At 36.1% G+C, this 12,475-nt stretch overlaps 1 protein-coding gene across 1 annotated transcript; it reads left to right on the top strand.

The window, feature by feature from the left end:
- The first annotated feature begins 706 nt into the window (after positions 1-706).
- On the top strand, positions 707-10,318 carry LOC139710049 (lactadherin-like). Its single transcript, XM_071621995.1, has 6 exons — positions 707-791; positions 1,384-1,509; positions 2,093-2,304; positions 4,639-4,774; positions 8,677-8,888; positions 10,169-10,318. Exons 1-6 carry the CDS (start codon positions 707-709, stop codon positions 10,316-10,318), a joined length of 921 nt encoding a protein of 306 aa, XP_071478096.1.
- The last annotated feature ends 2,157 nt before the right edge of the window (positions 10,319-12,475 follow it).

The raw sequence follows: 12,475 nt of genomic DNA, 5'->3' as shown, positions 1-12,475 counted from the left end.
CTTTAGCATACGAGCTGGTTATAACGATATTCTCTTCGGTCTCTTCATATGTCTATCATTTCGAAATGTACTCTGTTGAATAACATTATATAGGCCTACAATACTCTGATGAATAACATTACAATCTTTACTCGATACCTGTGACTTTTGATGCAAAGTTCTGCATGTACGTCTTTGATAAAACCCTCAGTAAACCGCGATCATGTAGAATCCAGCTCATGTTTATATATGTACATTGTATGTAGACCTAAGATACATGTATATATATATATATATATATATATGAAATATATAATGTTTATTCAGAATTAATCATTTTCAATTGGAATTAATTCGAAAAGTATGTCAGATGTGAGATTGGTGAAAATTAAATTCAACTATACAATATAAGCAAAATGTATAATAGAGTTTAGTTCGCGTGGAGTGTTACACCATATTTCTTTTAAAACTATCGTCCTTAGGCCTATGTAGTGTTAACTGAAAAGAAAAGGTTGAACGTAATTTCTTCTCTCCCAGTAGAAATAGACTTAACACGTGATGATATCATGTACAGTTTACGTGATTTTTTAGTCATATTATGACTAACATATTTTTTCTGAAGAAATCATGTAAAATTTAGATACTTTTTATCTGTCTCTAGATGATCTTAAACCGATCGATTTTGTGATTTAATGACCTATTACACATTCAAATTTCTTCAGTCTATATGCTTCCAGCTGAGGCGGCGTTTGATGAGGAGTACCTTCGCGCCTCTGAAGACCACATTGTGAAACTGCTGAGTTCTCGTCCATGTAAGTAATTCTATACAGAGCGTTCTCATTGTAAAAACAAAAACAAAAAAAAAACAAAACAAAACATTTCCCCCCCCCAAAAAAAAAAAAAAACAAAAACAAAAACAAAATCAAAAACAAAAAAAAAAACAGAAAGGAAACACGAACACATAAGATATACATACTATAGACAAGCATACTGTTAATGTCTGCATTAACTTGTTACACGAGGGTAAACAAGCAAGCATTGAGTCTGTACGGAAATTATTGTTTCAGGTTGTTATATCTATGTCAATGACAAGTTTTGAATCAGAAAATTAAACCGCATTGAGCTGTAATCATTGTTTCCAGTGTCATCAGTCGCATTTTGCGAATAACTATACAGGGCTTATCACAGTGAACTGAAACTCCTCAGCAACTAGTTGTAGCTCGGGCAGAGACAGGTTACGGAGTCGTAAGCATTCATGCTACTCTGTGGTACCATTTATCCTGTATTCATGCATGTGTCTTGTTATGTATTAGGCCTATGCCATGTAAACATGTGAATATAGATAATAAACTCCAACTTCATCTTCAACTTCCATTGTCTTCCATATCTGTCATATTGTCATAGCTGAGACGATCCTACCCACCCAAATGGGCATGGCAGATGGTTCAATCACAATAGACCAGCTGTCTACCAGTTCTTGCTACGAGTATCCCGACTGTGCAGACCGGGCCAGACTGGACCAGGGAGCTGGTAAGGAGGAAGTGTTGAATCATTTTTGAAACAAAATCCACCTTCCTATATATATATATGTATATATGTATATATAATTATATATAAATATATATATATATACACACACACATATATATGTATATATATATATATGTATATATATATATATATATATGTATATATATATATATATATGTGTGTATATATATATATATATGTATATATATATATATATATATATATATGTGTGTGTGTGTGTGTGTGTGTGTGTATGTATGTATGTGTTTAAGCTGAAACGGTATCCGGAGAGTGTTATTTTCTCATTTTTACGTCGACATCGGGCAATTAAGTTGCAGTGAAAACAACTCGAAGCAAAACTTTCAATAATAATATTGAAGAAAACTTGTTCAGTGTTTGTGTCATATTTGTTTAAATAACAAAGTGATAAAAAAAAACAAGCTCACCAAGCTCATGAAATGTGCTAGCCGAGTATTAAACAGTCTACAACAACAGAATGCAGATTTAAGGTAAATGTTGAAGGAGGATTAACTTGTAGAAAAAATTCCCAACTGACAACGTAAAATTATGTATTTCTAATAAGGAAACGGGCGTCGAGGTGCGTGGTGTGCGGCAAGAAGCGATTCGTCACCATGGATAGAAGTAGACTTTGGAAAACCAATTATCGTCTCAGGTATTATCACACAAGGCAGGTCTGACAGTTACCAGCAGTGGGTGAAAACGTTCAAAGTTTCGTACTCAGTCGACTGTAAGGCCACCCTCTTGGACATTATGGATGACACTGGTTCTGCAAAGGTAATTTTGATTCATATTTCACCATTTTTTTTGTGTGGCTTGAACATCGGTCTTTAAAACTACAGAGATATCATTTAAAAATATCATTAGATTCCCAGAGACGCACAGATATAAACATTCATTGAACGATTATCGACCAATAAATGTCGAGAAATGAAAATTTGGTTATGATGGTTATGCTGTGGTTATGAATTAAATACAATTTAAGTACAGCTATGAAGACATTGAAAAAGAAAACAAGTTCACACCATTCGCGTTGATTTGAGAAGTAGTTTCATCGCAAGATTGCAAAGAAAATAATAAGAAAATATGGAATCATTTCTAATTATAACTTCAAGAATATTCCTTGTTTATAGCAAGTGAGGAATCACTACATTTTGAAAAAAAAGCGCGTAAGCTGTTTGTTGTTGTTTTTTTCGTCAGACTCTTCATACTATACAATATCATGCTGGAAATAGTTGTAATTAAACACTTCTTCATTTTTTTTTTTTGCATAAACGTTTTTTTTTTTCTAACCCCCATTACAGAGATGATGATACATTACAGATGATATATTTGAATCATTTTGAAAACCAGTGCACCTATTTAAATCATTTACGTTTCGCCTTATTACAATGCGTATTGACATAACAATCAATCCTGCAAGTAGAATATTTTTTGGGATGGGGTCAAAAGTCCTAAAATTGTTTATTTATTAGTTTCTTCTTCTTTTGCGACAGGTTCCGCGGCTATAATGCCATGTGTATTCTGACGAATGGTTAACGAACGAGATATCACTTACCAACTGGAAAAAAAAGACCTACTATTTGAAAATGTAATGTCCAAGAATATAGAAAAGGGGGAATTTAAAAGTTTCCTAAGGGGGAGGCCGGGTAGAGGGATGATATCTAACAATCTGCTTCCAAGCTGTATCCGGACTGAGGAACACTCTCTTTCAAAGTATCTCACCCACTATTCAATCGGAGTCAGAAGCCTACCAGACTTGAGTAGGGTTCTACCGTAGACTAGTAGGAACATGGTTCAGTCTATATATAAGAGTTACTTGAACGATTTGGTTTTTTTTTCTATTTTCTTTTTTTTTTAATCAAGCGGACCCTTCTTGCCACTGTGTGTGTGTGTGGGGGGGGGGGGGGGGGGGGGGGTAATTTGGCCACTCCGAATCCACTCAACCCAAGCTATCGGCATGATGATGGTGATGATTAAGTATTAATTGTATACAGTATATCACACCCTGCAAAAAAAAAAGAAAAACAAAGAAAAAAGGAGAATGTAAACACTTTTTCAAATTTATATTTCAAATAGAATGTTTGGTTAAATGTTAATGTCCTTTATGCCGTTATTATGAAAGGTAATTTAATTGGCTTTCAAATTGAAAGCCGACAAAAAGTCAACAAAAGGGAAACGTGATGCATGAGTGAACACCTTTGTTTTTATCTCCCAAGGCACACAAAAAATGCGAAATGAACAAGCTGTCATTCATCAGTAAATGCTCTTCAACGTAACAAAAAGAATGAAAGAGGAATTTAACAATAAAAAGCGTGAATTAAGTTTCAAAAATATACCTATTTAATATCTTTGAAGCCCAAAAGATAAAGGCTAATAGTAATGGAGTAAAATGAAGAATTTTCTCCCAAAACTCAAATTCAAATGAAATAAGAGAAGAAGCAGTATTAACTAAAAATGGTAGGATTTTTAATCAATTTTTCAAATAAGGAAAATTGGAAATTGTATTTAGTTGTTGAAATTTCCTCGTGAATTCTTAGATTACTGAATTGAATGAATGAAATAAAGATATTCTATTTTTGTACCTTTGCTTCATATGTCATGATTATAAAGTTTGAGGTGACAGAAAATTCTTATTTTCCTCCTTAGTGGAAAGTTTCCCACTTTTCCCATTTTGTTTGAGGTTATAAATATATAAAGATATCGAAAATTTAATTTTGGTTTTTCATTCATGTCGCTCATTTTATTTAACTGGTCTTTTGTTATCATTGTTATCTTGAAGGGCATTTGCAAATGAAAGACAATTTGTCAGTTTTTGCAATTTTTACTTTTGTGCCTTGAGGACAATAGTTTCCCTTTAAATTGACCTACTAGGTTGACAGCCAATTAGATTACCTTAATATGGTATGTAATATATTTATTTTCATCAAAATCTATGAAAATTATGCAATCAAAGAAGTGAAACTTTTTTTTTGCTGAGTGTATATATATATATATATATATATATATATATATATAGTCTTTGCGTTTGTATAAATTTGCGTCAATGGCTGCGTGTGCTCGTTTGTGTCCCATTGTTTTGTTCATGCACTGCTTATGTATTCCTTGCAGATTTTCCAGGGAAACACAGACATGAACACTAAGGTTACTGACATGTTCCCGAAGCCAGTCTATGCATGCATCGTCAGAATTTTGCCGCTGACTTGGAACAGTCACTGTAGCATGAGATTCGACCTGCTTGGAGACGGTATGTCATTTCATGCACATAATTAAATGCTCAAACCAGGGCTTGACATTAGCGGTGGACCGGTGGCCCGGTGGCCCGGGGCCAGAAAAAACGCACGTCGGGCCACCAAAAAAAGTCGAATGTTTGCCTTTACTTTCGGAAATGAACAGCAGTAACAATCGGCTCCGTAAGGTGCTAAACAAATGTTAAATGTTTGTTTTTAATGTTGGAAATTAATAATGGTAAGATTCAGCTCCGTACGGTGCTAAAATCAATGTCAGATATTTGATTTTGCGTTCGGAAATGAATAAGGATAACACTCGGCTCCGGAAGATGCTGAAATAAATGTCGAATGTTTGCTTTGACGTTCGGAAATGAATAACAATGATATCGAACTCCGTACGATGATAAAATAAACGCCGGATGTTTGTTTTTACGTTCGAAAGTAAATAGCTGCAATAACATTCAGCTCCAGAAGATGCTAAAGTAAATGTCGAATGGTCCCTTTGACGTTCAGAAATGAATAACAATAATATTCAACTCCGTACGATGATTGAATAAATGTCGGATGTTCACTTTTACTTTCGAAAGTAAATAGCAATAACATTCGGCTCCGGAAGATGCCAAAATAAATGTCAGATGATTGTTTTTACGTTTGGAAGTGAATAGCAGTAACATTCTGCTCCATGCGATGCTAAAATAAATGTCGGATAATTGCTATTACATTTCGAAATGAATAACAGTAACATTCAGATGCCTTTGATGGTAAAATAAATGTCTGATATCTGCCTTGACGTTCAAAAATGAAAAACAGTAACATTCGGCTCCGTAAGATGCTAAAATAATTGTCAGATGATTCATTTCACTTTCGAAAGTGGACAGCAGTAACATTCGGCTCCGTGCGATAATAAAATAAATGTCAGATGTTTGCTTTTAAATTTGGAAATGAATAATGGTAATATTCTGCTCCGTACGATGCTGAAATAGATAACAGATTGTTGCTTTTACATCTGGAAATGATTAAAAGTATCAATCGGCTCAGTTAGATGCTAAAATAAATAGCGGATGTTTGCTTTTACGTTCGGAAATGAATAAGGATAACATTCAGCTCCGTAAGACGCCAAAATGAATGTCAGCTGTTTGCTTTTGCGATTAACGGTAACATTCGGCTCCGTAAGGTGCTAAAATACTGGTAAATGTTGGATGATTGCTTTTACAATCAGAAGTGAATAACGGTAGCTTTCGGCTCTTTACAATTTTAAAACAAATTTCGGATGTTTACAAATGTTTGCAAATGCTCCCACTTTCTCATTTCAAAAGTAAGTTTTGACCACCTAAATAGGTATCGACTTTTATAATAATCTATAAGCCAATTTGCTGAATCTTAGAACTCAGAATAACGGTAAGATGATTGAATTTTCTATGTATTTATTTTAGACATGGGTACCTGTATCACTTCAGTAATGCTTAATACTTATTTTTCTAGGTTTAGTAGGACCGATTTAGTCTTTCTTATGTTTTCCTTGATTTTTTTTTCGGGCCACCAGATTTCACTTTCGGGCAACCCAAAAATAAAAATCGGGCCACCAAACATAAAGTTAGTGTGGAGCCCTGCTTAAACACAGATGCATAATTGTTTTTCTTATATAATATGCATGCATGTTATTTCTTTCGGCTTTGTTATCGAGAGGTTACTGTTGAAAAAGGTGTAAGTTGCCGAAAATTTGAGTAGAATAAACATAATGATTACTTGGCCAAAAATGCAGTACTGTTTTGCCTTTACTTTTTATTTTGTTACGGAGCCAACACGCGAATTCTCAATATGTATGTATATATAATGATATATAAACATATGCGCTGTTCATGCACCTATTGTTCCACTCGGTTATCGAAACTCTCGCGCGTGACAGCTGTCGGTTACTATGGTCACACGGAATGCTTGGTTTTAGGACCCATGCTGGAATGTTACTCCTGAGCTTTCGGTATTGTTTACATTCACGACAAATCTCATTATCCCACCTTCTACTTATGTATTTATGACATACAGTTACGCCATTTTCTATACTCTGCAACACACCCCTTGAATCTCTGCAGTTGTTGTTCACTGCTGCAACATGTGACCTTCCAGCTTTCTGTTTTTCTGTATTTTTATTTAGTGATATATATTTAATTGGATTTTTTGTTATGTTTGTTTTAATCGGTTTCCCCAGATATAGTTGGTCTTAAAAAACATCCGTACTTTAAACTTCCCCTAATCTGATTACTCACGGGACCTGCGGCTGTACAAGCTAATGCTTTTACGCAGGCCCCATCATATTTTTTTTCGCATTATGACCACAGTGTAATTCGCATGCATACAGACCTCATGTTTATACCAAATCAAACTTCTGTACATTCTGATGAAGTCTCATCTGAATTATGTTTTGTATAATTTTCGTATTTATATACTTTATTGTGATATATGTGAGAAATATGAAAATAAATTGAAATGAAAAAAATGAAAATATATATATATATATATATATATATATATATATATATATATCCTGTACATATACAGTACATTTTGTGTGTGTGTTAGTGTGTGTGTTTGTGTGTCTGCGTGTCTGTGTGTATTTTTATGTCATTGTGTGGACCCATCCCCACAAACATCTGCTTTTCTGTGTAGTCGGTTCCCCCGTACACTATTTTGAATCCCCATGAAAACAATTTACTCGATGTGAGTTCAATTATTGCATGGAATTCACTATATATACATAAACTTTCTTTTTATGAACGGTCCTGCAGTCCATGCCGGTATTCCGTACAGATTAGGAATGGAAGACGGCCGTATTTATGATGACCGCTTATCCGCCAGTTCCTGTTACCAGTACACAGACTGCGCAACCCGAGCCCGATTGAATCAGCCAGCCAGTAAGTAAACTACGCCTAACTCATTTCCCCTCCCACCCCTCTCTCCCCTCGGCTAAGACCATTCAAACAGTTAAGCCTACTTATTGTGTGTCAAAGTACAATTTAATATTTGAATTTCATAGTTATTTTTTAAATGATTTATTACAGATCCCTTGCAAACACGAAAGTTGACACGAACTTTGTCATTTCAATTTAAGCGATAATGTTGTCCCGCCACATCTGTTATAACAATTTGTTAGTTAGAGATTTATATTCATGTAGATCTATGTCACAATTTCTTAAAAGTCTGTCATGAAAACCTGACAAAGAGAGAGAAAGAGAGGTGGCTAAAAAATAACAAATATGAATTTTTATTTCTTTCTTTTAAAGAATGGGTTTGATAAAACAAGAAACAAAATACTCCAAATAGTTTCCACTGCACGAATAGCTTTATTCGAGTCAATGGCACTGATAATTTTATACCTTTTGTTGGTACATTATACGCGTTGTGTGTCTGTTTGTTTGCTTGTTTTTTAGGGGGCATCTTGACCTACAATCAGTGTTTTATGTTTGAAAACAAAGACAGGAGGTAGTGGGTAGAATGTAGCATATACTCCCTCTCACATTCTTCATAATAACTACGTACCCGGTCGGAGCCAGAAGAAGAAGAAAAAATAGAACTCAGCAAGAGCATTTCCATGTACAAACAGAGAGAGAAACAAATATAATGTGGATTGCAAAAAAAAAAAGAGGAAAAATACGTACCAACCATTGCAATTTACATGATCCGTTTACTAAATCAAATTGCTGAATATTGGGCTATAATTTTTTTTTTTTTTAATCATGGGCTGATGAAAAGAAAGAAAGAGAAATCGAGCTTGTAGACTTTCTCAATCCGGCATCTGTGCACGTGCAGCAGACAAAAACTTTGCAATGACTTGATTACATTGTATTGTGTATTCAAAGTCTTTCAAGTTAAATATCTTGGCTGGGATAAAATAAGGACCCAAAACATTCGTTGTTTCCTTTAGGTGGTGGACGCAGAGGTGCGTGGTGCGCAGCAGCTTCCGATTCGTCGCCATGGGTACAGGCGGACCTTGGGACTGATTACCGTATCGAGGGAGTTATTACACAGGGTCGATACCCTTACTACAACCAGTGGGTCACGAGTTTCGGCATCCAGTACAAGAGAGACTTTGCATCGAATTTCCAAGACGTTGTTGGAATAGACGATGAGCCAAAAGTTTGTATATTCCCAATATTTTTTTTTTAAAGTGACTGATTATGCCTCCGCCCTGACGGGTTCCCGAGGCATCATTCCAGATTTCCATATGTCCGGCCGTCATGTCCTTCTTGCGATTTAAGGAACAAAAAAACAAACATGCTAAAGACATTTTGTTGTCAGATGACCCAGGCATACTTTGCGAGGTACAGATGCACTGATTTCATTTCATACGAGAACCCCTAATGTTCAAAGGTCAAGAGACACCGCATGACTTTTTTTTTTTGGGGGGGGGGGGGAGATGCGGATTTATATAGGGTTGTCAGTAGTACTGAGTAGTCATTTACTAGGTTTGATAGAAATAGATAGGCAATTATTTCCGTCATGCAGAAGTGTTAACAGCTTTAGACGGCGAAGGTGAAAGATCTGTGGGCATTTCGTGAAGCAGTTTGGTCGGATATTTTTCTGACAAACTGTTACAAGCTACTGAAATCCTTACATCTGATTGGCTGAGAGCAAATTTGTCCGACAACTTTGTCGGACAAAATGCTTCATGAAATGCCCCCCCCCCCCCCCCCAGAACAACCTCTATAGCCAAAATGGTATTATGGGATGCACGTCATCAGTTCGACAGCCACGAATCATACAGCCTACTGGTCATGCAGCCCACGAGTCAAGCAGCCCATGAGTTTGACACTATTAAGCAAAGAAGGTCCATGACACCGACACATTAAGCCCCTTGTTGTAATGTCGAATTCATAGGTTGCTTTTCCCGGTGCCAAACTCATGGGCTGCATGACTTGTGAGCTGTATGACTCATGGACGTTTTGTTAATGTCAAACTTGTGGACATTGGTCTTGTCAAGTTGACCCCGTAATATCCTGCAATTGCTATAGCTACATTGTATAGCAACATAAAGTAACCATGCGATTAAGTTAGTGGAGAGTGTAGAAAACAATTTCATATGCATGGTCACAAGAGTGGACAGGTCAAGGGCCACGGTATTCTGGTCAAAATTGTAATTCCGGATCCTCGCCGTAGCTGGTATCAATATTCACAGATGATTCGGTAATATGATTTGCTAAGGAGGACGTCAGAAGTTAATTGCCTGAGAAGTCAACTTTTTGAAAAGATCAGCATGCGCATTTTAGCCAAGATGTCCTAGACTTATCTACGTACAACGTTCGAATAGTCTAACATATGAAGTCGTTCTGCCCAGTAATCATCATCTAGAAGAAATTAATAAGATTGCATACAAATGACTAAATATAGAAATGAAATTTGTCTCCCGTATTCGACAGATTTTCCAAGGAAACACCGACATGAACACTAAGGTCACCAACTATCTTCCGGCCTCTGTGGTCGCCCGCTACGTCCGCATTCTCCCCAAAACTTGGCACGGTCACTGTAGCATGCGTTTCGAGCTCCTCGGAACTGCTCTACGGCGATAAAAGAGGTTCGCGAGATTATGTCTGACCATGATATGCATGAAAGTAGCTTCCCCTGTACAAAAGATATTAATATCAATATCTGTCATTTTTAGTTCCCAACAGGGGAGAAAAAAAAATACCTCAAGTTTTGGCAGTTCTAAAGTCTACCCAGATGTTCGCTACCCCGTTCCATACTGAACTCTGAAATTCCAATTGACTTAATACATAGGCCGCCAGGTTCCCGTAGGAAACGGATTACCTGTTATAGTAGGTTACCATGTGATGCATTGGGATACTCTGTAATACTCTATTTGCTTCTTGTACGCCAAACATGCCTTCATTGTTTCTTCTTCTTCTGATTGAGTCTGCCCCCTTCAATAGACTGAAGATTCTTGCAGACTGGTGCTATTTACATTATAATACAATTTATTTACAGATATTTACAAGCACATAGAAAATTTGACGAAAATAACTAGCCACTGTGATCAACCGTTCGACGGTTTCGAAATGATCTCACAGATGGCGCTGAAACAATTTCTGACGACAGGGAATTCCAGTTCCTTACAGTTCTTGGGAAGAACGAGTGGCGATGCGATTCAGTTCTCGAATATGGTACCTGATAGGAGTGTGGTTGCGAGGCTCTCGTCAACTCTCAGTACTTATATTCACCTCATAGCCATCTGATGGGATAGGCTACTAGGATTATTATTTTCTGCCCTCAATTCATCATACGATGGGTTTAAAGTAAACCGCTCTACGCGTTTGTCTATATAGGTAAGCGTTCGTCATTTATATGTGGTTTATGAGATGTAGATGCGCTGTTAAGTTTTAGTTGAATACAAAATCTGCAAAGATCAAAGGGCAAAGGTCACTGACAATGACTTTCCATTATTACTTTAAAAAAAAGAAATGTCTTGTGATATGGCGTATTCAATACATATAAGTAGTGACGATGAAAGGTCAAATTTCAAGGCCATAGAGCATTTCAATTTTGAAAAAGAAAAAATACAAGTAAATGTTTATTTTCATATTAGTAAGATCCTTTACAGAAATAGTTCTCATTTCCCCAATCATCGATTGTGTGTGATTTTTTTCCAGATTTTCATCGTGACAAGTCACTACCAAGTCTCACAATGATTTTTGCATTTTTCCCTCATTTCCTATTATTTGAATAAACTCTAGAATGAAGCTGCCCTGCATGTCACCAGAATAGATGATGCTACAATCTGATGGATTTACCCAATCGACGATGGAACTCTTATACTCACACTTAACAAGCCTTCATACTCATCTTCTGAATTAGCGTTCACTTTGTTAATGTTTGTGTTAATGGGAGAACACAAAGATTAAGTGGTATTCACCCAAACCTTGGTCTCTTGCTGCTGGCAAATATTTGCCTGAAAATAATAATAGCAGTGATGGGTGTGTATTGTTATCATATTGTAAAAATATAGGTTTTCCCAGTCAATTTCATACCTTTGTCATCCAAATTCATTGACGTGCATTCAAATTCACACAGCGCACGCACACGGAAATATTCGGGCATTCAAATTCAGAATCCGAGCGTTCAATTTCACTTATGGGCATTCTTTTTCGTTTTTGTAAAATAAAATTCACGATTGGGAGTTCAATTTCCAAATGTGAGCATTACATTTCCTATTCGTGCATTCAAATTCACGCGATAGTCATGTGATAGCCCGATGAGCTTGTTTGGAGCGTTCAGTTAATTTTCAGGCGATCAAGTTCCTACTTCGTGCGATCAATCTAAAGAGGAGAATGGAATAGACTTTTTTAAGAAAGGAGAAATTGCATACACAATTAAGGGATGCTTACATAGTGTAATTATCATTGTTTAAAGGTTCTACATTGTTATCTGTAAATGTATTATTTGTTTTTCATCTCAAGTAATTCTAAATTGAACAAAGGTCCAATTAGCAGTGCATCCAAACAACACAACGACAATCTAACCATATATTTCTTGATACTGCATGTATGCTGACAACGCCCAAACACTAACCACATAATGGTATATCAATTAAAAGACAAATTGACACACAATGACCTCACATAGTCCCGCAAAAAGTAATCCAATAAGATAGCAATAAACAACAAATAAGACGTACATGTACAATGTTAATGTTATCAGTTTCAATGTAGGCCTAGTCGAAATTGCTTTTT

This window comes from Diadema antillarum, unplaced genomic scaffold (assembly GCF_040938485.1).
Source record: "Diadema antillarum isolate AM-2024a unplaced genomic scaffold, OU_Dant_1.0 seq00001495_RagTag, whole genome shotgun sequence".
Lineage (NCBI taxonomy): Eukaryota > Metazoa > Echinodermata > Echinoidea > Diadematoida > Diadematidae > Diadema > Diadema antillarum.
The sequence above is the reverse complement of the archived record's forward strand: the minus strand, read 5'-3'. Positions and strand labels throughout refer to the sequence as shown.